This window comes from Procambarus clarkii, chromosome 21 (genome assembly GCF_040958095.1).
Source record: "Procambarus clarkii isolate CNS0578487 chromosome 21, FALCON_Pclarkii_2.0, whole genome shotgun sequence".
Lineage (NCBI taxonomy): Eukaryota > Metazoa > Arthropoda > Malacostraca > Decapoda > Cambaridae > Procambarus > Procambarus clarkii.
Genome location: NC_091170.1, coordinates 33031952 through 33058236, shown reverse-complemented (window position 1 = coordinate 33058236; position 26285 = coordinate 33031952). Strand labels below are relative to the sequence as shown.

The 26285-nt window shown below is 49.0% G+C and overlaps 1 protein-coding gene across 3 annotated transcripts in view; it reads left to right on the top strand.

Moving 5' to 3' along the window:
- LOC123760632 (runt-related transcription factor 1) overlaps positions 1-26285 on the top strand; it is a 186035-nt gene that overhangs the window by 136223 nt on the left and 23527 nt on the right. For 2 of the 3 annotated variants that reach the window (XM_045746372.2, XM_069328284.1), the window contains one exon: positions 23690-23845. The exons of the other annotated variant lie outside the window; for it this stretch is intronic. In XM_045746372.2, the coding sequence (XP_045602328.2) occupies positions 23690-23845 (156 nt within the window). The remainder of the gene's footprint in view (positions 1-23689; positions 23846-26285) is intronic. 3 annotated transcript variants of the gene reach the window in all.

The window sequence follows — 26285 nt, the reverse complement described above, 5'->3', positions numbered from 1 at the left end:
TTTGAGCACCGTAGGAACACTGGAGGAATGAGTTAAGGCAATACCTCATAAATGATTGTGAGTTAGAGTAAACATAGTTATTGTGTGTGAGGTGGATAGGAGTACCTCACTATGAGGAGTATAAGGAGTGTCAGGCATGTGTGATGCTATTACGGGCTCACCATAGCCCGTGCTACATGGACACTTCGTCCTGAGTAGCTAAATCTTTAACAACAACACAACAACGTGTGACGCTACTGTCAGTTCCCCGTCTGATTATTCTCCCGGCCTCCACTGTGTCAAGCTTCCCCTCAATTTGAGTCATCCACAAATAATGAGATTAAATTGTGGTTTACTTTGGCAAATGTGTGTCGAAGCTGCCACTTAAGAATACAAAGAATAGATGTCCTCTCTGTCCACACACTTTATTACGTCAGATTACAGAGGCCCTTCGCTGTATGCATGTGATTACTCTTTTTGAATCTCTTCAAGTTGATAAAGTTCTGCTCATAACAAGTATTTCATTTTAATTCATGTAATCGTCGGCGATAAATGGATTGGGATTTTCTGGCGTCACCTGTTCCATGGAATTGTGTGTGTGTGGGGGGGGGGAAGGGGGGAAGGAGGGTGTGACCAGCCGCCTATATACTGACTAGTCGCTGATCCCATTGGTTCCACCTCCTTTTACACCATTTGATGCCATTATATCGGATCTCATTATATCAGATCAGTGGTATTCTGATGGGCTGGTCTGCTTCTCCCTGCGTTCCCCTCCCTTTCCCCGCCACTCCCTTTTCCCCTTCTTTCTCAACCTTGCCTCACCCTGTGTCCTCCCTCCTCCTGTCTGCTTTTCCCCTGTTCCTGACTTGCCCGTCTAGTTTTTATCCTGTCAATCGCCTGTCTTTGCAAGCGTCCTTCAGGGTACATTTTGTTTCTCCATTTTTTTAGTCACAATGTTCCAGGCCCGCTATAGAGGTTTGTGTCAACTCTTAGTGCAGATTAGTCTGCTCTTAATTACGCTGTCTGCCTAATTGATGGACGGCCCAATTTTTGAGCAGTCTGCCAAATTGCTTTGTCTTCCGCTTAGCAAACTGTCGCCCTGTTTTGGTTGAAACAACCTTCAAGTTTTGCAACATCATTTTTCCTGTCCTGAGAACTTTGTAGGATTTTTTTGTGTGGCCATATTTGCATGGTGGCCCTATCTGTATGGTGGCCCTATCTGTATGGTGGCCATATCTGCATGGTGGCCATGCAGTCGACTTATCTTGAGGTTATCTTGAGATGATTTCGGGGCTTTTTAGTGTCCCCGCGGCCCGGTCCTCGACCAGGCCTCCACCCCCAGGAAGCAGCCCGTGACAGCTGACTAACACCCAGGTACCTATTTTACTGCTAGGTAACAGGGGCATAGGGTGAAAGAAACTCTGCCCATTGTTTCTTGCCGGCGCCTGGGATCGAACCCAGGACCACAGGATCACAAGTCCCGCGTGCTGTCCGCTCGGCCGACCGGCTCCCCTGGACCCCCCTCCCCGGACTTGGGTACATTTTGTACAATCGACTCGAGAATGGTCCAGGACAGACCGAAACGTTGTCGTCCCTTCACCTTCTAGTGTGTGGTCTGGTCAACATGGTGGCCATATCTGCATGCTCCATTAGTCGTGCTTCGTTCTCCGTATTCGTCTCCTTTTCCCCCCCTTGCAGCTGATCTCCAAGGGGGATCTCCAGCTGATTTGGCTGCAGCCTCGCGAAATTTCGACGCTCTGGTTTGCCTCTGTTTATGTATATTCACAATATTATATGTACTGTGTGACACATGTCATGTTCACCTACTGTATTCAGTGTGACCCTATATCATGGTCACCTACATATACAACAAAAACACACCTACTGTGTTTTTGTTGTATTTGTCGTTGTTCATTGTTCATATTGTTTTATCAAGTCTTTCTTTGAGTTCATCTTTGAATTAGTCTTCCCGGATGTTAATTGCATATTGATTCTTGTTTTGTTTATTTTTGCTTGAGTGTGTTGGAGTTAAGGTGGCGGGGTGAGTGTTGATGGTTGGGGAGGGTGGTTGTTGTTGGGGTGTTGGGGTGTGTGGGGGGGTTGTGTCCGGGGAGGGGGGGGGTTGTGTCCGGGGGAGGGGGAGTAGATATTGGGGGAGGGGGGGTGCATTTGATGAAGGAGGTTCGTGTTACGAGCTTTGAGGAGGAAGGCGCTCACTTACTGGTGTGAGATTACTGGTAGTGTGATCCACGCCCACCCACCGCCCCGTCGGACGTGCCCCGACCCACCGTCCCGTTGGACGTGCCCCTACCCACCGCCCCGTCGGACGCGCCTACGACCCACCGCCCCGTGATGACTGGGTACCACTTACATGCCCTTCACTTGTCTCCTCCTGTGCCCTCTTCTTCCTCCCTCACCCTTCCTCCTCCTCCTCCACACCTGTCCTAACCCTCACTTATCCTCCACCTCACCTGCCATCCCCCCCCCATCTATCCTCCCCCCTCTCCTGTCCTCCCCCCCCCCCCGTCACCTGCCCTGCCAGAACAATGCTTTGTTACTATAAACCTTCCCTTCCCTTCCCTTCCCTTCCCTTCCCTTCCCTTCCCTTCCCTTCCCTTCCCTTCCCTTCCCCTCCCCTCCTCTTCCCCCTACAACCCTCTCTCATTCACTTCCTCTTGCTTACTCTCTACTCCTCCAAGGAATATTGTTAAAATGGGAGTGTGGGGGACCCCTCGACCTCGAAGAAGACGATATGCAGCATCCGTGGGGAGCCTTGTGGGGCACCCGCGTACACTTACATATTGTCTTCTCCAACTACCCTCTATATTTGTTGTATTTTGTCATTATATTTTTATTTAAAACTTAATGATACAAAAAGGGTTACAACATTGGTTACATGCAAGGTACAAGGCTACCTGTCACAGGTTGTAGAGTTCCTCCAACTCCTTATATAATATATATATATATATATATATATATATATATATATATATATATATATATATATATAGATATATATATATATATTTTTTTTTTTTTTTTTTTTTTTAAATATAGGGAAGGGAGTACCACCTCTGGCTGGAAGAAGGGGGACCCATAGCCTCGGAGGAAACCACACATAACGCATTGGAGGGAATGTGTATTCCCTCCAATACAGTTTCTGTGTGCTTTTCTCCTACCACCCCCTTCCCTTTTTTTTCCTTTATTGTGTATTTAAAGGTTACAAAACATACATATATATATATATATATATATATATATATATATATATATATATATATATATATATATTATATATAATATATATAATATATATATATATAATATATATATGATATATGTCCTGGTATGGTGACATTAGCCAGGTGTGGCGGGTGTGCATGAGCACATGTGTCGGAACTCTGTACGCCGAGGGCTTGCTGGCATTATGTGCGGAAAATGTACATTGCCACAATGTATTCTAATTGTATGATTGGTGATTCTGTACATACTGTCAATGTATGTTGACTGTATGTTGAGAGTGTATGCTGAGTGTATGTTGAGAGTGTATGCTGAGTGTATGTTGAGAGTGTGTATGGTGTGTAAGGGGAAAGTGTATGCCGGGGCCAGGGTGAGAGAGAGAGGGGTCACACACGGGCATTAATACCCAGGCTCCTGGTGGCTTAGTTTTCATCCCGACATTCTTGTTTGTAACTCCATCCCCTCAGCCTCCTCCTCCTTCCTCCTCCTCCTTCTCCTCCTCCTCCTCCTCCTCCTCCTCCTCCTCCTCCTCCTCCTCCTCTTCTTGCTCCGCCTCCACCACCTCCTCCAAGATTGCAGTATACATGGAAATAATTTCGAGACGGGTAATTTGAGTGTGTGTGTGTGTGTGTGTGTGTGTGTGTGTGTGTGTGTGTGTGTGTGTGTGTGTGTGTACTCACCTAGTTGTGCTTGCGGGGGTTAAGCATCTGGCTCTTTGGTCCCGCCTCTCAACCGTCAATCAACTGGTGTACAGATTCCTAAGCCTACTGGGCTCTATCATATCTACATTTGAAGCTGTGTATGGAGTCAGCCTCCACCACATCACTGCCTAATGCATTCCACCTGTTAACTACTCTGACACTGAAAAAGTTCTTTCTAACGTCCCTGTGGTTCATGTGGGTACTCAGTTTCTACCTGTGTCCCCTTGTTCGCGTACCACCCGCGTTAAACAGTTTATCTTTATCTATACTATCAATTCCTCCTGAGAATTTTACGTGTGAGAACACACAGAGAACTTGCGTGTGCGTACGTGCGTGTGTTGCAGCATCAGAGGTACACGCAGCCAGGTGTTTGAAGGCATATATGTGACTGTTTCTGTCACATATGTGCATCGTGTGGTTGTCGTCACGTTACCAGCAGTCTATATACAAAAATATAAATGTTGACATAATAGTTTGAATGTTTAGCTAGTTGTTGTTGTGTTAGATTTAGCTATTCAGAACAAAATGTCCATGTAGCACGGGCTATGGTGAGCCCGTATGTTTAACTGGAGATAGAGAGTGACGGGTGTGCTGACAGACTCATCACACTCGTCTGGCCTACTGTGTCCGCTAGCGTCACCATACCTGGACCCCATACACCCACCATACCTGGACCCCATACACCCACCATACCTGGCAGAACGATGAGTAGAAGATAAGATAAACCGTAGAAGAGTATGTGAAGTCAGAGACAGTTTATCGAGGATAACTACTTGAGACCTGTTGATATCTCCACCTCACCCCTCACTCCCTGTCTCCCTCCCCTCTGATGTCTCCCTCCCTGCCTCCCCTCTGATGTCTCCCCCCCCTCCCCCCTCACCAGCCACCACGCACACGTCACAGGATTACAGATTATTGCTTCATGCTTGCTGCCTCTTGGGTGATTTATGTATCGTGGCGAGTGAAGGGGAGTCTAGAGGGAGGGAACTTAAGTGGAGGGCGGACACTTAACGGGAGGGAGGGATGGGGAGGGTGTAGTCTATAGCAATGAGTAAGGGGGAGAGGAAAGGGGGTCTGTCTGTCTGTCTGTCTCTCTCTCGTGTGTGTGTGTGTGTGTGTGTGTGTGTGTGTGTGTGTGTGTGTGTGTGTGTGTGTGCGCGCGCGCGCGCGTGTGTGTGCGGGCCACCCACCAGTCCACCCACAAAACACACACGTTGTCACTCACAATAGCCGTGATGCGACAACCACAATTGTTAGGTTGGCGTGGGTGGCGCAAAGCGAATTAACCAAAATGGTGTGTTTTAAAATTTATCTACCGAGGAGTGGGCCAGCGCGTAGGGTGCTTGTGGGCGTGGGGGTGGGTGGGGGGTGGGTGGGGGGGGTGTCTAGTGTGGGGGTGGGTGGGGGGGTGTCTAGTGTGGGGGTGGGTGGGGGGTGGGTGGGGGGGTGTCTAGTGTGGGGGTGGGTGGGGGGTGGGTGGGGGGGTGTCTAGTGTGGGGGTGGGTGGGGGGGTGTCTAGTGTGGGTTTGTGTTTGTGGGGGGTGTCTAGTGTGGGGGTGGGTGGGGGGTGTCTAGTGTGGGGGGGTGGGGGGTGGGGGGGTCTAGTGTGGGGGTGTTTGTGGGGGGGGGGTGTTTGTGTGGGTGGGGTGGGGGGAGCATGTTCAACGTGCCCGAGCCCACATTCTCCTTTATTCCCCTCACTGTGTTTTTTTGCGGAGGTTGAGCTCCAGTCCTTGGCTCCCCTTCTTGAGCACCGGCTGCTCGTGTGAATTAGCCAGCGATGATGGCTTTGAGAGAGTGTGTGAGCAAGATCAGACTCTTCCCTCTCCCACACACCTGTTTATCTTCATACATCCACACCTGTGTGTTTTCACACACACACACACACACACACACACACACACACACACACACACACACACACACACACACACACACACACCTGTGTGTCTCCAGACCCCGGCGATGGTGGAAACAAATGGGAAGAGTTTCTTTCACCCTGATTCCCCTTGTTCACCTGGCAGTAAATAGGTACCTGGGAGTTAAACAGCTGTTACGGGCTGCTTCGTGTGTGTGTGTGTGTGTGTGGAAAACATCAGTTGATTGACAGTTGAGATGCGGGAGTAAGAGCCAGAGCCCCAACCCCGCAAGCACAAACAGGTGAACACACACACACACCACACAACACATGGACACCAGAGACAGGACCTGTGTTTGTGGTTCCTAAACAAAATGACAATTACATTAGACATCAACATTGCTCTCTTTGAGAAGTGTCTCATTTAAATAAGTGTACGCTACACACCCAGTGTCTGGCACCCTAAACAACCAACAGTCACACCCCCAGCAACAGTCACCAGAAACAACCAACAATCACACACCCCCCAGCAACCATCACCAGAAACAACCAACAATCACACCCCCAGCAACAGTCACCAGAAACAACCAACAATCACACCCCCCCCAGCAACCATCACGACAAACAAGCAACAATCACACCCCCAGCAACAGTGACCAGAAACAATCAACAATCACACCCAACAACAATCAACAATCACACCCCCCAGCAACAGTCGCCAGAAACAACCAACAATCACACCCCCCAGCAACAAGCAACAGTCCCCCCCCCACCCAGCAACCGTCGCCAGAAACAACCAACATTGGCGCCAAATTCCAGTGTGTGAAACAATGCGTCACTCTCAAGAACTACCTTGTTGGCCAAGGGTTGAAAATATGAATTGTCTGTGATATAGTGGCCGTTTACACATAAATTTACGTTTTTTTACTGCCTATCACCTTCAAGGTGACTGCTCCTAGACGTAATATATGTTATTTATATAAATTAGGGTGTAGTGACACAACCTGTCCTCGGGCGAGGCTCGTCCAAGAGGCGACCGACCTCAAATTGGCCCGTTCTCGCCAGCGGTTCCCCAACGTCAGGAAGCTGTCGTACTAACGTCCCCTTATCCTAACCTGCCAGAGGACCCAAAACAGAAAACGGGACGGTATGTCAGTTTTGTGAGCCGCGAAATTTTCTAGTACAACAGTTTTTGGTCTTAGGTAGACTATACGTCAAAATGCGACGTGCTATGGGGAGGACGGGTTGGGTAGACACGGGATTTTGGTGGCTGGATTAACCAGCACGTGGTCATTGTTTATGAGGACGGGCGGGGGATTAACCAGCACGTGGTCATAGTTTACGAGGACGGGCGGGGGATTAACCAGCACGTGGTCACAGTTTATGAGGACGGGCGGGGGATTAACCAGCACGTGGTCATAGTTTATGAGGACGGGCGGGGGATTAACCAGCACGTGGTCACAGTTTATGAGGACGGGCGGGGGATTAACCAGCACGTGGTCACAGTTTATGAGGACGGGCGGGGGATTAACCAGCACGTGGTCACAATTTATGAGGACGGGCGGGGGATTAACCAGCACGTGGTCATAGTTTATGAGGACGGGCGGGGGATTAACCAGCACGTGGTCACAGTTTATGAGGACGGGCGGGGGATTAACCAGCACGTGGTCATTGTTTATGAGGACGGGCGGGGGATTAACCAGCACGTGGTCACAGTTTATGAGGACGGGCGGGGGATTAACCAGCACGTGGTCATTGTTTATGAGGACGGGCGGGGGATTAACCAGCACGTTGTCACAGTTTATGAGGACGGGCGGGGGATTAACCAGCACGTGGTCACAGTTTATGAGGACGGGCGGGGGATTAACCAGCACGTGGTCACAGTTTATGAGGACGGGCGGGGGATTAACCAGCACGTGGTCACAATTTATGAGGACGGGCGGGGGATTAACCAGCACGTGGTCACAGTTTATGAGGACGGGCGGGGGATTAACCAGCACGTGGTCACAGTTTATGAGGACGGGCGGGGGATTAACCAGCACGTGGTCACAGTTTATGAGGACGGGCGGGGGATTAACCAGCACGTGGTCACAGTTTATGAGGACGGGCGGTACGTTGTTAATATGAGGCTAATTCGGTGCTTGCCAAACTGTTTATTCAATCGACCAAGAAATAAAAAGTCGAAAGAAAAGATGAAATATAAAATAAACATATATGTTTTATATTCACTAGTGATAACAATAACTATGTATTAAACCGGGTTTAGATTTTTAGATTTAGAAGATTTCTCTCTAAATGATTGTAGCAAGAGCAGGTGAACAGCCGGAAGAAACTTATCTAATTTTAAAATACATGAATTATCTCTTAAGTATAATGGCATTGTTTGATTTTTTTTCCAAGTATGATTGTTGTAATGATATCTGAGAGATTGTAATTATATTTTGTTATCGGCCTCGCAGCTGTGATGATGTGTTGATAGTGTGAGGCAGTTGTTTGTGTACGGTGGTGTGGGGCGGTGTCCCGGGTACCCGAGGCGGGTGTATCATGGTGCACGGTACCCGAGGCGGGTGTATCATGGTACACGGTACCCGAGGCGGGTGTATCATGGTGCACGGTACCCGAGGCGGGTGTATCATGGTACACGGTACCCGAGGTGGGTGTATCATGGTGCAGGGTACCCGAGGCGGGTATCTTGGTGCCCCCGGGTCAGTTTCCGGCGGCGGTAATCGCCTCGTCAACAAATATTGGTGTTGTTATCGTCAGTAGTAGCAGTACCGACTGTCACCTGCCCAGTGTGTATACCAAACTGTCTTCGTCGGTCGAGCTCCAGCTCCTGGGTCGTGTAGTGTATCTGTCGTGTGGCACAAGAGAGTTATAAGTAGCTGGATTGTCTACTCCCCTAATTATGCTTGCTGCGGGTTGAGCTTCCATGCTTTGGTCCCGCCTCTCTACCTTCAGTCAACTGTTGTTCTCGAGCCTATTGGGCTCTGTCATATCTGTGTTTGAAATTGTGTATAAAGTCACTCTCTCCACCACCTCACTTCTTAGTGTATTTGATTTTGTCAGTAATCTGATCCTGATCAAATATATATTGTGCCTCTGGGTTGTGTGTCTTTAGTTCTAGCTGTGACCTGTTGTTCCTTTACCAGCCATCACGTGTCATCTGTCCTTGTCTCTCCTGTTCATAACCCTGAACATTTTCTACATCGTGATCATGTCTAGCAGCTATTTATTGGACCAGTCTTTCAATTTGCCCTGGTCATCTTGTAGTTGTATGCTGTGGTCTTGCGAATTAACCCTCCTCATAATTGTTAAGTTATAGGTAAACAGGAGGCATGAGTCTCTCCCCTTTGGAAGATAATTTACATCTATCAGAAACCGGATAGGTCCGAGTACTGACCTGTGGGACTCCGCTGGTGACATCTCACCTATGACAGCTTGAGATGTCATGTGTGGATGACATCTTACTTAGGTACTCCTTTATCCACTGCAGCACCTTCCCTGTCACTCCTGCCTGCTTTTCCAACTTGTACACAAGGAAGGTGTTGTGTCGAAGGCTTTCCAAAACTGTATTGACTGCCACCATTCGCTGACTTGTCTGAAATCTCTCGCCCGGTCCTCTAATTCCACGAGGTATGTGAGGCAAGGTTTATTATCCCTGAACCCGTGCTGGTTGTGGCTTGTGCAGTATCTTGTCTCCAGATGTGCTACAGCCTCCTTATCACCATCTTATACTGTACGTAACCATGCATAATATGCAAGTTAGGGACAGTGACCTCTAGTTCAGTGGCTCCTGTGCTTTACTTCCTGAAGATTGACATGACACTGGCTGTCTTCTAACTTTGTGGTAGGTTACCTGTTTCCAGTGACATTATACACTAATGGTAGTAGCCAGCATGGGAGATTGGACCCTCTTTTAACATCCCATGGTGAGAATGTGAGTTAACATTCGTCTTAATTGCGTATAATTCCACAGATGGTAATTTCTCTCTCTCTCTTATTTACGTGTAGAGAGAGAGCGGCCCGTGACCACAGGACTCCACTCGTGAGCATTACCGTGACGTCTATGGACAAGAGAAACTTGGGTACGTGTACTGTGTGAGGAAGTCTTCTACGTCCACACACACACACACACACACACACACACACACACACACACACGCATCATTGCAAGAAAAAGAGAGAGAGGAAGCACAACTACCGGATGAATGGGGGGATGCAACAAGGACACACTACTGAACAAGGACAAACATACACAAACAAGGTACCTGAATGACCAACAGGACTGCAATAAAGAATGTGTTCAGGCTGGCAATAGTAAAGGAATGAAAATAAAAAATAATGAAGGAAAGAGATTGCATGCACAGTTTCAGTTGTAGACACGACCAGGCCTACAGGACTAGAGAACACACACAACTATCGATTGAGAGTTCAGAGGCAGAATCCAAGAGGTAAAGCACATCTTTCTCAAGCACAGTTAGACGAATACAATCAGGTGAATACACACGCTTGTACACAAAGCTGTCCTAACGGTTGATAACATTGCATTATCAACAATCGATCAATCCGTTAAACAATCCGACGTAATAGAAAAAAATAAAAGCACCATAATAATGACGTTTTCTAAGCCTCGGTCTTGAAAGATTAAGGGAGGGTAAGATAATTATCAGGAGAAAGTACCAAGCCGTTATGACTAGCGCTTGGATGGGATCGGGATAAGAATTTGGGAAAAGACATCGGGGGGGGGGGAGGAAGGAATAGTGCTCAACCGCTCCGACGGTATCAACTTTATTACTAAGCAATATATGAATGAGTTACGAAGCGTATTGTATTTTGGTTGTATGTATTGTATTGTATTATGGTGTATGTATTTTCTATGACAGTCTTCCTACACTGGGCAGTTTTCTTGTCAAGGTAATGTTAGGACCTGGAAGATTACCCCGGGGGCGTCTGGAACCCTGGAAGATTACCCCGGGTGCGTCTGGAGCCCTGGAAGATTACCCCGGGCGCGTCTGGAGCCCTGGAAGATTACCCCGGGCGCGTCTGGAGCCCTGGAAGATTACCCCGGGGGCGTCTGGAGCCCTGGAAGATTACCCCGGGGGCGTCTGGAGCCCTGGAAGATTACCCCGGGTTTCTGGAGCCCTAGAAGAGGCGGCGGCCCTCACAGATCTGCCAGACGATGGAGTGTATAGCTGGTTTAAGCCCCAGGTGTGAGCACAGGTTTATCCAGTGGGTGAATTATCCCGCATTACCTGGAGGCAGGTAGATGTTATGGAGGCATAATTAAAACGTGGAGGTATGTTGCTGGAGCTCCAGGCTGTCATTAGTGCGCGAGGAGGCGTGATTATAGCGCCTGCCAGCGCCCTCTCCCGTGCCTCCATGCAGGTGTCGCTCTACGACACAATATACAACATGTAATGCAAGGTAATGCCAGAATTGCATGGTAATACCCCTTCAAGACGGACTACAACAAATTGATCCAAACAGACTATAATATTACGCGAGATATATTATACAACTATCTGACGCGAGGCATAATCATATAAATTGTTATATATTGACTAGATTTACACTCACGGTCTTCTTTCAATTCACTCGTCTTTTTTTTGGTAATATGATAGACGGTTCTCATATTCTGTTGTCGCTTGAAAATTACTAAGAAATTGTGGAATGTAAAGGAAAATTGCCTCAGAGACCGACCTCTCTAAGACACCGACCTCCCTTAAACACCGACCTCTCTAAGACACCGACCTCCCTTAAACACCGACCTCCCTAAAACACACCACAGCCAATTCGATATTCAGACCCATAAAGTCTTGGAGAACTCTTCAGCACCTCAGTTAAGCCTTCGAGAGATCTCTAAAATGTCAAGATATGACCTGAGAACCAAACGGCCATGAACACGGAGATAAAGAAGAAAGGTAACGCAGGATTTTGAGAAGCAGAGTGAGGCTAGGAACATTCTTAACACATTCAGTGGATGAAGAGAACATAGACGCCAGCAAGAGGAGAGAGTGTGTTAGAGGCGAGTGAGGTGTTGAGACACGCTGGGAGACCCGAACTATTCCCGAGCATGGAAACCAAAAGTGATTTGAGAAGTGCGATTTTTTTTAACAGAATTATCTGTTTCTCTTATTTCCTCCCTCTCTCTCTTTTTTCCTCCATTTCTCCCTGCATCCATCGTTACCCTCCCTCCCTCCCTCCCTGTGCTCAGCCACCCGTGGAGATGATTGCAGGGAGTAAAGCATCAACTAGTTTGCTTAACTACGCGAGAGACGACCGTCGGAAAACCATTTTGTAATTTATATAAAGAACACATGAGTGTCGTTCCGCTGTGGCCGTGGCTGTGACACCTTGTAAACAAAGTGCTGCGCTGTGCCGCGCAACTCACAAGTGATGGGTGTTGCTGCCTGGTGACTGACGGACCAGCAACACAGATATACAGGCTACATCTGACAATTGTTAACAGAGAATAAGACATCTGCTTGATGGGGTTCTGGGAGTTCTACTACTCCCCAAGCCCGGCCCGAGGCCAGGCTTGACTTGTGAGAGTTTGGTGTAGTGTTGACCAATCCACACAATAGAAAATGAAGGGACGACGACGTTTCGGTCCGTCCTGGACCATTCTCAAGTCGATTGTGTGGTGTGTAGCGAACACGTGTAGCGACTGAACTTCCTAAGAGTGCCGCTTAGATTACGTTATGCTAATTAGATTAGCTTAAGAAGGTTAAATCATTATTTAAATAACATTTACAAGTAAAAAAAACAAAATTGGGATTCTGAGAGGCCTAACCTTCAGACTGCGAGGCTTAAATCCGGCCCCTGGTACTGGTGGTAAGTACGCAATAACCCGTCCTCGTAGTACGTCTTATTTTGTACGTTAAGGCCCGGACGGACAAACCACTAAGTACTGTGAAGAGCGGCGGCTGACAAGTGTCCACGTTTTCTGTGCTTGGGTTAGGTTAGGTTAGGTGGAGGGATTGGGTTCAGTTTTGTAAGAGAAGCAGGTGTCTCACATCTCCGTGACGGGTGTGTGTGTGGGACAAGTGTCTCACACCCACGTGACGGGTGTGTGTGTGGAGGACAGGTGTCTCACACCCACGTGACGGGTGTGTGTGTGTGGGACAAGTGTCTCACACCCACGTGACGGGTGTGTGTGTGTGTGTGTGGGACAAGTGTCTCACACCCACGTGACCGGTGTGTGTGTGGGGGACAGGTGTCTCACACCCACGTGACGGGTGTGTGTGTGGGGGGGACAAGTGTCTCACACCCACATGACGGGTGTATGTCTGAGGGACAAGTGTCTCACGCCCACGTGACGGGTGTATGTCTGAGGGACAAGTGTCTCACACCCACGTGACGGGTGTATGTCTGAGGGACAAGTGTCTCACGCCCACATGACGAAGTTACCGCTGGGAGCTGCAGTAGCGTTTACTGGAGGCGGTGGTGGGGGAGGGGCGGCGGAGCCCGGGCCAGGCTGACCATGTGTGCAGGGGGAAATAAGCGACTTCCTGCCTTAGAAACATAAAAAAAAACCCACTCGAGGCAAGTGTATAAGCACCAGCCGACTTCCGGGACGAGGAGAGAGACTTGAGGACTGCCTACCCTGCAGCCGTCACCACCTGGACTTTTGTGCTCATACTGTTGTGCCCGCCTTCTACACGTCGACCCCGTCTCTCTCTCTCTCCACAACGGCTTCTTGTTGTTTATAGATTCAGCTATGAACAAGTTCCAAGTAGCACGGGCTATGGTGAGCCCGTAACTTACCTGGCACAGGAGCGGGGGCAAGTAGCACGCACAACGGCTCCTCGTGCTTCGTTATATAAATATCGACCCGTCTATCTGTCTCCACAACGGCCCCTAGTACTGCATTATATAAATATTACTGCGATTCTCAATGAATTATTTGTTACATCCGTATTGACCATTCGGTAATTTTTCCACACTTTTTTTTTGTGTGTGTATTCCCGTGTGTCTGTGCTGCCAATTGCAGCGAGTATTTGGTATGACTGGATCATTTCTACCCGGTTTCCTGTCTCTGCCAATGACTAGTTTTAGTTCCTTTAACCTTTACTTGTAGCTCAGGCCTTTCAGCTCTTGTGATTGGTTTATTGGCATGACTCTGGATTTTATCCAGCTTGGACGTGCGGTGCTGTGCGGTGCTGTGCGGTGCTGTGCGGTGCTCAGCAGCAAGCAATCCCTCTTACAATAATAACTCCTTCCACTTTCCGGTGGAAGTCTGCTTTCGGACTTTGGAAGAGCAGGAGAGCAGAGTGGCGTAGTTGGTGAGCTCTTCCATGGTTTAGTATCACCGGCCTCAGGCCATACACAGATTGTGTATGTATTATAACTAATATAAATAAATATATAACTCTAATAAAGATAACTTAACTGTTACCTAGCAGTACAATAGGTACCTGGGTGTTAGTCAGCTGTCACGGGCTGCTTCCTGGGGGTGGAGGCCTGGTCGAGGACCGGGCCTCGGGAACACTAAAAAAAAGCCCCGAAATCATCTCAAGATATCTCAAGATAACTAAGATATTGTTAGTCTAAGTACAGACATTATTTTATCTCTGTTTAACTGCATGTGTGTCTGTCTTCCTTTACAAGAGAACGTTGTGACAACTCGTGAATCTTCACAATGCTCTAGGGAAACACTATTTGTCAAATATTGATACTGTTCTTAAAAGATTCCCCCATTTTTGTACCCGCAAGATAACGTAAGCTTTTAAGGGTTGACAGATGTTAATCTTCTTGTTTGAGGAACTGTTCACTTGAGTCAGTTAAGCTAGTCCCAGCTGTGTCTGGGTACAAGTGACAAGATGAACAACCCAGCGGGTTTTCTTCCTTTTGGGGAGTGTTGTACATGCTGCTATGGCGGTGTGTCCACTCACAGGATGAGTGACGCTGCCCAATAAACTCGCCCCTCGGGGCAAAATTTAAAAACATGACGGTGAGGCAGGTCTGTACTGCTTCATACTATAAACCGATGTATATGACAGCATAATTTTTTTTTAATTAAAAAAACACATACTTTACACATACACGCTTTACACATACAGGTGTGTAAAGCGTGTGGGAGAGCCTGGGGGGGGGCAATACAGGTGTGGAGAGCGTGTGGGAGAGCCCTGAAGTGGCTACCAGGGGATGTGTCAGCCCCACAACACAAGCCGTGCCATGTTCCCGGCACAGCTGACGGCGGCAACTTCGTAAAGCTGACCAAGAGAGGGGAGGGAGTCTTAGAGGGTTGGGAGGGAGGGAGGGAGTCTTAGAGGGTTGGGAGGGAGGGAGGGAGGGAGTCTTAGAGGGTTGGGAGGGAGGGAGGGAGGGAGTCTTAGAGGGTTGGGAGGGAGGGAGGGAGGGAGTCTTAGAGGGTTGGGAGGGAGGGAGTCTTAGAGGGTTGGGAGGGAGGGAGTCTTAGAGGGTTGGGAGGGAAGGAGGGAGGGAGTCTTAGAGGGAGGGAAGAGTCAGCGCTGTACCCTCCCCCCTCCCCCTACCCCCCACCAAAAAAAATTCTCGTTAACCAAGATAAACACAGCAGCCAGTGGACATAAACGAAACATTAACCAACCTTCAGTGCTGTATTTGAGAAAATGATTATGCCAGTCAGCTAGTGATTATGAGGAGGCTGTTGAGCGATAAACAAGTGGGTGGGTGTTATCGGTGACTGCGCCCTGGTCAGAACACCCGAGGGAGAGCAGCTTCTGTGCTCTCACTCTTGTCTCACTCACTCGGTGTCTTTAGCGGGCGGGTTCCCCAGGGGTGGTGATTGCGTGCGGGACGACTGCTGGCTGGACGACCACGACGACTCGCCCGCCTGCTTGCTTGCTTGCTTGCTGGTGATATGCAAAGTTGATTGGGTGAGTGGTGGAGGTGGTTTGATAAGTTGCTCCTGTGGCGTGTGGTGTGCTCACCTGTTGCCTCTATTGTTAGAAGCAGTGCTCCTGCTACTACTCTTGCTCCTGCTGCTACTCTTGCTCCTGCTGCTACTCTTGCTCCTGCTGCTACTCTTGCTCCTGCTGCTACTCTTGCTCCTGCTACTACTCTTGCTCCTGCTACTACTCTTGCTCCTGCTGCTACTCTTGCTCCTGCTGCTACTCTTGCTCCTGCTACTACTCTTGCTCCTGCTGCTACTCTTGCTCCTGCTGCTACTCTTGCTCCTGCTGCTACTCTTGCTCCTGCTGCTACTCTTGCTCCTGCTGCTACTCTTGCTCCTGCTACTACTCTTGCTCCTGCTGCTACTCTTGCTCCTGCTGCTACTCTTGCTCCTGCTGCTACTCTTGCTCCTGCTGCTACTCTTGCTCCTGCTGCTACTCTTGCTCCTGCTACTACTCTTGCTCCTGCTGCTACTCTTGGTCCTGCTGCTACTCTTGGTCCTGCTGCTACTCTTGGTCCTGCTGCTACTCTTCCTCCTGCTGCTACTCTTCCTCCTGCTGCTACTCTTGGTCCTGCTGCTACTCTTGCTCCTGCTGCTACTCTTGCTCCTGCTGCTACTCTTGCTCCTGCTGCTACTCTTCCTCCTGCTGCTACTCTTGCTCCTGCTGCTACTCTTCCTCCTGCTGCTACTCTTGGTCCTGCTGCTACTCTTCCTCCTGCTGCTACTCTTGCTCCTGCTGCTACTCTTGGTCCTGCTGCTACTCTTCCTCCTGCTGCTACTCTTGCTCCTGCTGCTACTCTTGGTCCTGCTGCTACTCTTGCTCCTGCTGCTACTCTTGGTCCTGCTGCTACTCTTGCTCCTGCTGCTACTCTTGCTCCTGCTGCTACTCTTGCTCCTGCTGCTACTCTTGCTCCTGCTGCTACTCTTGCTCCTGCTACTACTCTTGCTCCTGCTGCTACTCTTGCTCCTGCTGCTACTCTTGCTCCTGCTGCTACTCTTGCTCCTGCTGCTACTCTTGCTCCTGCTGCTACTCTTGCTCCTGCTACTACTCTTGCTCCTGCTGCTACTCTTGGTCCTGCTGCTACTCTTGGTCCTGCTGCTACTCTTGGTCCTGCTGCTACTCTTCCTCCTGCTGCTACTCTTCCTCCTGCTGCTACTCTTGGTCCTGCTGCTACTCTTGCTCCTGCTGCTACTCTTGCTCCTGCTGCTACTCTTGCTCCTGCTGCTACTCTTGCTCCTGCTGCTACTCTTCCTCCTGCTGCTACTCTTGGTCCTGCTGCTACTCTTCCTCCTGCTGCTACTCTTGCTCCTGCTGCTACTCTTGGTCCTGCTGCTACTCTTCCTCCTGCTGCTACTCTTGCTCCTGCTGCTACTCTTGGTCCTGCTGCTACTCTTGCTCCTGCTGCTACTCTTGGTCCTGCTGCTACTCTTGCTCCTGCTGCTACTCTTGCTCCTGCTGCTACTCTTCCTCCTGCTGCTACTCTTGGTCCTGATGCTACTCTTCCTCCTGCTGCTACTCTTGCTCCTGCTGCTACTCTTCCTCCTGCTGCTACTCTTCCTCCTGCTGCTACTCTTGCTCCTGCTGCTACTCTTCCTCCTGCTGCTACTCTTGGTCCTGATGCTACTGCTGCTACCTATAACATTACTAATACAAATGCTGCCGCGGCTCCTTATACAACTACTACTACTACTACTAATTATTATAACTACTACAACAACTTTCAGTAACAACAGTTCCGTCTACTTTCGTAGATAATGTGAGTGTGTCAACACTGCTTAAATTGTGTATGGAACCTTGACCCAGCGCCCTGAGAGCGGCACCACTGAGGCAGGAACCTCTACACTACACAGTGGGCGGTGGCGAGAAACAATGGGCAGAGTTTCTTTCACCCTATGCCCCTGTTACCTAGCAGTAAATAGGTACCTGGGTGTTAGTCAGCTGTCACGGGCTGCTTCCTGCGGGTGGAAGCCTGGTTGAGGACCGGGCCGCAGGGACACTAAAAGCCCCGAAATCATCTCAAGATAACTTCAAGATAACGATGAACATGACTGGTGCAAGAACTGAACCCTGTGGTACTCCGCATCACTTCTCCAGATACATTGTCTCTGTTTAATGCACTCATCTGTCTGTCAGAAAAATGTTAATTCATGTCAGCAGTCTGCCTGTCACCCCTCAGCATGCTCCAGTTTACAGAACTGGAACATGCTGAGCCTCTTGTCTGGCACTCTTGTCAAAAGTCCAAATATACACAGTCAATCTAACCATCTCTTGTCCTATAAAATCCCTGTGGTACTGACATAGGAACTAAGTAGACTTGTTACTTGTGATCTTCCTGTTGGAAAGCCAGACTGTCTGGCTGTTATTGTATCATTTCTCTTTACATATTCTACCCATTTGACTTTAACTATTTCGTCTACTGTTAGTCTAATCTAATCTAATTGGTGCGACAATATCTGGAGTCTTCGGCAGAACGATGTCGTTCAGCCCCGGTATTGTTGAACTCCATAAGATGATGGAGATGTCACTCCATATATGTTAGAATATGTGGTGTTGAGGAAGATGTTCCCTCTCTCTCTTTGTCCTTTACTGCCCCCTTCCTTTAATCATTTTGTTGGTCTATTTTTATGCACCATCTCCTAGGCTTCCGGTCTCCTATCACCCTGTAGAAAAAGAAAATGTCTTCTACCTAGTCTCCTAGTTCTACCTAAAATCCTATTCTCATTTAGAGAGTTTTGCTTCAAGGTGTTTATTATTTGTATTGACTATTTGTGCCTGCAGAATCGAGGCCTTAGCTCTTGGACCCCGCATTTCTAACCAATCTGTTTTTCCTCGTATGTTTACTACATATATTTCTCTCTAACACACGCACACACAAACAATCCCAGGAAGTGGCCTCTAGCAGCTGTTTAACTCCCAGGTACCTATTTACTGCTAGGTGAACAGAGGGCATCAGGGTGAATGAAACCCTGCCCATTTGTTTCTACATCTGCCGGGAATCGAACCCGGGCCCTACGACTCCCAGGCGCTGTCCACTCAGCCGGGAGGATTGAACTAAGCCCCCCACCACACACACACACACACACACACCTACAGGTGTAGAAAGAACTTTTTTTAGTGTCAGAGTGCTTGACAAATGGAATGCATTAGGAAGTGATGTGGTGGAGGCTGACTCCATACACAGTTTCAAGTGTAGATATGATAGAGCCCAGTAGGCTCAGGAACCTGTACACCTGTTGATTGACGGTTGAGAGGCGGGACCAAAGAGCCAGAGCTCAATCCCCACAAGCACAACTAGGTGAGTACACATACGTAGTGTGTGTGTGTGTGTGTGTGTGTGTGTGTGTGTGTGTGTGTGTGTGTGTGTGTGTGTGTGTGTGTGTGTGTGTGTGTGTGTGTGTGTGTGTAGGTCCGCTGGTGACCTCACGCCTCCAAGAGTGAAGAAATACGTGCACGCGGCGCCACCACCAGCTGTGGACGACACTCCCCCACTACTAACCCCCCCCCCCCTCACTCTCTCCCTCCCTCCCTCTACCACCCCCCCCCCCACACACACCAATGTTCTCTCTCAAAAATGATTGTGTTTACTTTTATAGCGCATATATTATAGCCGCTACCACTTTTTATGGGTACGGGGGCGGCAATTGTCTGAAGATTGAGGAACCGTTTATAGTATTTCAGATGCGTTTTGATCTACACTCACTCCCACAGACAGCGGCTCCTCTTCGACAACATTTCGCGCCGTTCCTTGCCGCCAGGTCGTAAGAATCGCTTGGAAATGCGCCCAAAGAATATCGTTTGGGAGTGTCGTTCTTCGCTGCGAAATTAGACAGTTGAGAGATGATAAAATCTTGTTCCTTCAGGATGTAATTTGTAATTATTTGCGTTCCAATGACGTTTTTACGGCACGGACGTTTGGCCGAGTGATCGTAAGGAGATTGGCAGCGTCTGGTGTTGGGTCTGTCTGTGTTTAATCTTACGGGTCCTTGTAAGTGCGTGTTAATCTTACGGGTCCTTGTAAGTGCGTGTTAATCTTACAGTTCCTTGAAAGTATGTATGTTACTCTTACGCATTTTTGTTGGTATATGTCTTAGTTATACGTTACTCTGTGTGTGTGTACTCACCTAGTTGTGTTTGCGGGGGCTGAGCTCTGGCTCTTTGGTCCCGCCTCTCAACTGTCAATCAACTGGTGTACAGGTTCCTGAGCCTACTGGGCTCTATCATATCTACACTTGAAACTGTGTATGGAGTCAGCCTCCACCACATCACTGCCTAATGCATTCCATTTCTCAACTACTCTGACACTGAAAAAGTTCTTTTTAAAGTCCCTGTGCCTCATTTGGGTACTCAGTCTCCAGCTGTGTCCTCTTGTTCGCATACCACCCGTGTTAAACAGTTTATCTTTATCTACCCGGTCAAATCCTCTGAGAATTATGTAGGTAGTGATCATATCTCCCTGAGCTCTCCTGTCTTGCGGCAACGTAGGGTGCATTTCACGCAACCTTTCCTGTGTGTGTGTGTGTGTGTGTGTGTGTGTGTGTGTGTGTGTGTGTGTGTGTGTGTGTGTGTGTGCGCGTGTGTGTGTGTGTGTGTGTGTGCGTGTGTGTGTGTGTGTGTGTGTGTGTGTGTGTGTGTGTGTGTGTGTGTGTGTGTGTGTGTGTGTGTGTGTGTGTGTGTGTGCGCGCGCGTGCATATGCGCGCGTGTGTGGGAGTGGGTGTGTGTGTATTCACCTAGTTGTGCTGCGCGGGTTGAGCTCTGTTCAGCCCGCCTCTCAACTGTCAATCAATCAACTGTTTCTAACTACTAATTTAATTTTTTACACACACACACACACACACACACACACACACACACACACACACACACACACACACACACACACACACACAGGGAGCAGCCCGTAGCAGCTGTAACTCCCTGGTACCCATTTACTGATAAGTGAACAGGAGCAGGTGAAGGAAACTGCCTGTTTCTTTTCCGCCGGCGCCGGGGATCGAACCCCGGTCCCTAGGTCCACTAGTCTAGAGCGCTGTCACTCAGCCACCAGCCCCTTTGTGTGTGCGTGTGTGAAGAGGTTGTTGAGCTGCAGCTCTCCATAGACTAACTAGGAAACACTTCCGAGCTTTGTCCTATCTATATTTGAATTTGTGAATAAAACTTAGTTGCTTCCACTACATCCCCGTAGTGTCTGCTTCCCGCCCCGCCCCACCCCGCCCCGCCCCGTCTCTGTCCCCGTCCCCGCCGCTCCCCGCCCAGCCCCCCCAGTGCCCAGACATCGGGGGGAGGGGGCGGGAGCACCGCGCGAGGCGAGCATTTTACGATAATTTAAACGCCCCGTAATGACTGGCTGACAAGGCTACGTGATCGTCCAGGATCATTGGTGAGAAATAATTACCTGGTTTGTTGATGTGTTGCTTATGCTGGCACAGGTGTGGGGGACCCCACCTGCTGGTGCAGGTGTGGGGGGACCCCACCTGCTGGCACAGGTGTGGGGGACCCCACCTGCTGGTGTGGGGGGACCCCACCTCCATATCCTCATATCCCAGTTCTTTGTTTTCATATTCTTTCTAAGTGTCGTATCGTCATACTGGCTTTGTAATTTCTCGTATAACTACCTTACTACTTAATTGTATGTAATTGTCTCCTTTATACATTATTTATTAAAGGTTATAGTGTGTGGGTGTGGGTGTGTGTGTGTGTGTGTACTCACTTAGTTGTACTTGCCGGGGTTGAGCTCTGGCTCTTTGGTCCTGCCTCTCAACTGTCAATCAACTGATGTACAGATTCTTGAGCCTACTGGGCTCTATCAAATCAACATTTGAAACTGTGTATGGAGTCAGCCTCCACCACATCACTGCTTAATGCATTCCATTTACTAACTACTCTGGCACTGAAAAAATCCTTTCTAACGTCTCTGTGGCTCATCTGGGTACTAAGTTTCCACCTGTGTCCCCTTGTTCGTGTCCCACCAGTGCTGAAGAGTTTGTCTTTGTCCACCCTGTCAATTCTCTTAAGAATTGTGTAGGTGGTTATCATTGTTAAATTAATTTTCACGCTCTGAAGTCAAAGTTAATTTCTATAAGCTCAAATAACGATGAAAGTATAAGTGTTTGAGTCCACTTCAGCTGCCTGGGAAAGTTTGTGGCAATTGGTCGTTCCAGCTGTGAAGAGTAACGTTCGGACGTACCAGCTGTGAAGAGTAACGTTCGGACGTACCAGCTGTGAAGAGTAACGTTCGGACGTTCTAGCTGTGAAGAGTAACGTTCGGACGTTCCAGCTGTGAAGAGTAACGTTCGGACGTACCAGCTGTGAAGAGTAACGTTCGGACGTTCCAGCTGTGAAGAGTAACGTTCGGACGTACCAGCTGTGAAGAGTAACGTTCGGACGTTCCAGCTGTGAAGAGTAACGTTCGGACGTTCCAGCTGTGAAGAGTAACGTTCGGACGTTCCAGCTGTGAAGAGTAACGTTCGGACGTACCAGCTGTGAAGAGTAACGTTCGGACGTTCCAGCTGTGAAGAGTAACGTTCGGACGTTCCAGCTGTGAAGAGTAACGTTCGGACGTTCCAGCTGTGAAGAGTAACGTTCGGACGTTCCAGCTGTGAAGAGTAACGTTCGGACGTTCCAGCTGTGAAGAGTAACGTTCGGACGTACCAGCTGTGAAGAGTAACGTTCGGACGTTCCAGCTGTGAAGAGTAACGTTCGGACGTTCCAGCTGTGAAGAGTAACGTTCGTCGGTACCAGCTACGTAGCGATTATTCCTTCAGCTTGTTTAATGTCCAGCTGTTGTAGAAACACGTCACGTGATGCCGTGTTGAGTTGTAGGTTGTTGTTGTAGGGTTTTTTTTTGGTTAGTGGCTTGTGATTGACATTTTTTAACTTGCAGATCGTCCTTGTCGGCTGAGTGGCGACTTGTAATGTTGTGGCGTAGGTTGTGGGTTGACTGGGGCGTTACTTGGACATATGAGAGAGTGGGGGTGGGTGGTTGTAGTTATGACAAGCGAGTTGTAAAAGGGTGTGTGTGTGTGTGTGTGTGTGTGTGTGTGTGTGTGTGTGTGTGTGTGTGTGTGTGTGTGTGTGTGTGTGTGTGTGTGTGTGTGATGAGTTATGGTTCGAGTGCAGGGACTGTGTGTACGTGTTGTAGAAGTGTGGTTGTAGATAGTTGTTGGTGGATAGTTAATAGTGGGAGACTGAGTTGTACTTTGTAGAGGTTGTGAGTGGTAGCCAGGAGAGGAGTTGTGTGCTAGGTGTGGGTGGTAGTGGAGGTTTAACTGGTGGTAGATGTGGTAGTAGTGGTGGTGGAGCAACCAGTCTTTTAAAAATAACGTCGCTTTTCGCCCGTATGCGCGCTACGGCCAAAAATGAACGTAATTTTAAATGAAATCGGCTCACAAAAGTGATGTACTGTCCCGTTTTCTGTTTGAGTCGCCTGGCTTACTCGGAAAGGTTAGGAGAGGAAACTTTCAAATAACATTTTTCATGACGTTTTGAAACTTAAGGAGAATTTCCTGCCCACCTAACCTATCAAAGGACCATTTTCTTACTGTTTTGGGTAAAAAAAAATCCAAAATTTATTTTTCATTTTTTCATTTTGAAATTACGTATATTATCGGCCATACGGGCAAACGGCCAAAAGCGACGTAGTTTTTAAGAGGACAGGTTGTCGAAGGTGGTAGTAGTGGTAGTAGAGGTAGTGGTGGTAGTGGTGGTGGTAGTGGTGGTAGTAGTGGTGGTAGTGGAGGTGGTAGTGGAGGTGGTAATGGTGGTAGTAGTGGTGGTGGAGGTGGTAGTGGTGGTGGTAGTGGTGGAAGTAGAGGTGATAGTAGTGGTGGTGGAGGTGGTAGTGGTGGTAGTAGAGATGGTAGTAGTGGTGGTAGTAGTGGAGGTGGTAATGGTGGTAGCAGAGGTGGTAGTAGTGGTGGTGGTAGTTGAGGTGGTAGTAGTGGTGGTAGTGGAGATAGTAGAGGTGGTAGTAGTGGTGGTAGTAGTTGTGGTAGTGGTATCACTGACCGGCGTACATTCTCCCTCTGCTCCTCAGGCCAGCACCAGTTCCGAGCCTTCGCATTGGGACAGCGGCCGTTCCTCGACACCCGCTTCAGCGACCATCTCCGAGAACTCGAACTGAGACGGAAGAGCGACTCAATACCTCCCAGTATAGCCTTCAAAGTTCCTCACTCAGGCCCTGCCACACAAGGTATGCCTCCACCCCCCCACATTCCACACGCTCTCCTACCCTCACTCCACCTGCTCCCACCCACTTTACCCATCTATCCCACCGTATAACGCACTCTACTTCTGCCTTTTGACGCAACTGTTCCTACAAAATTGATTGAAAACCCTCCCAAAAAACACCTTCTGGCTCTCCCTTAGTCTTTGTATAGTGTGACAAAGAAGAGTTCCTCTGCTTCCAGTGTTCGCTCCGCACTTTCCCGCCACCAGTAGCTTGCTGCTGCTGCTGTAGCGGGTGTGGCCAGCGGCCCTCGATGTGGAATTTGTTCGGGGTACAGTTTCCATGCGGCGCGAGGAGAAATGGTCGCCCGTAGTGTCAGGGGGGTGATCATTTCCCCACATGCTTACACCTCTACCCCCGTCCAGAGGGTATCAGTCTCGTTGAGAGTAACCGGAGTTATCGTTCTACACGATGTGGTGAAGGTGGTGTTGTGGTCGCTCGTGCGCGCGTGTGTACTCATCTATTTGTGCCTGCAGGATCGAGCATTGACTCTTGGATCCCGCCTTTCGAGCCATCGGTTATTTACAGCAATGACTCCGGTTCCATTTCTCTATCATATCTAGTTTTAAAATTATGAATAGAGTTTGCTTCCACAACCTGCTCCTTAAGTGCATTTCATTTTTCCACTACTCTCACGCCGCTAAACAAATACTTCCTAACATCTCTGAGAGTCATCTGAGTTTCCAGCTTCCACCCATGTCCCCTCGTTCTGTTACTATTCCGTGTGAACATTTCATCTATTTCCACTCTTTCAATTCCCCTGAGTATTTTATACGTTCCTATCATGTCCCCCCTTCCTTCAGGCGCTCTTTATACCCAATCCTTCGTAACCCTGGGACGAGCCTCATTTCAAACGTCTGAATCTTTTCCAGTTTCCTTATGTGTTTCTTCAGGTGGGGCTCCATGATGGCGCGGCATACTCTTAAGACTGGGCTCACGTAGGCAGTGTAAAGCGCCCTAAATGCCTCTTACTTACGTTTCTGAATGATGTCCTAACTTTTGCCAGTGTAGAGTACGCTGCTGTCGATATCCTATTTATATGTGCTTGAGGAGTTAGATTAGGTGTTACGTCCACTCCCAGGTCTCTTTCTCGCGTCGTCACAGGCAGGCAGTTCCCCTTCATTGTGTACTGTCCCTTTGGTCTCCTATCTCCTAGTCCCATTTCCATAACTTTACATTTGCTCGTGTTGAACTCCAGTAGCCATTTCTCTGGCCACCTCTGTAACCTGTTCAGGTCCTCTTGGAAGATCCTACAATCCTCATCTGTCACAACTCTTCACACACAACTATGTGTGTGTGTGTGTGTGTGTGTGTGTACTCACCTAGTTGTGCTTGCGGGGGTTGAGCTCTGGCTCTTTGGTCCCGCCTCTCAACCGTCAATCAGCAGGTCGGCTGAGGTGTACAGGTTCCTGTGTGTGTGTGTGTGTGTGTGTGTGTGTGTGTGTGTGTGTGTGTGTGTGTGTGTGTGTGTGTGTGTGTGTGTGTGTGTGTGTCACCATTAACGGATGAGTGTCTTTATATATAGGTCCAGTGGCCGTGTTTTCGAGGGCTTCAGTTATTCACTAAATGTGAACAAAGGTGAGTATAAGGAAGGGGTGGTTGAGGGTAGTATGTTGATGTAGTTGTTCCGCTGTTGTCGCCCCCTACTATCTCCACCCCTCTACCCCCCCCCTAATATAACTATCACCCACTAATACCACAACACACTATCTCCATCCGCTAATATAACCACCACTATCAACTCCCCACTACGAGCACCACCCACAACAACCAGTCTCTGACCACCAAAGTGACCACTATAACCACCACTACTACTAACAATAACAACAGTATTACTACAACAACAATCCCCCCAACTAATTCTTTAAATGACATGTTTATTTACATTCATTAGTTCTCGAGTCATCTTCGTTAATGGTAGTTATGTAGTGTTGGAGAAGGTAAACGAGGCGGTAGTAACGATGTGAGGTCCGCGGACCACAGATGGCGCCACTGGTCTTAACTGGACCATACATCCTCCCCCCTCCCCCCACTGGACCACACAGTCCCCACTGGATCACACAGCCCCCCACTGGACCACACAGCCCCCCCACTGAACCACACAGCCCCCCACTGGACCACACAGCCCCCCCCACTGAACCACACAGCCCCCCACTAGACCACACAGCCCCCCCACTGGGCCACACAGCCCCGCACTGGTCCCCACAGCCCCCCACTGGACCACACAGCCCCCCACTGGACCACACAGACCCTCACTGGACCACACAGCCCCCCACTGGACCACACAGCCCCCCCACTGGACCACACAGCCCCCCCACTGGACCACACAGCCCTACACTGGACCACACAGCCCCCCACTGGACCACACAGCCCCCCTACTAGACCACACAGCCCCCCACTGGAC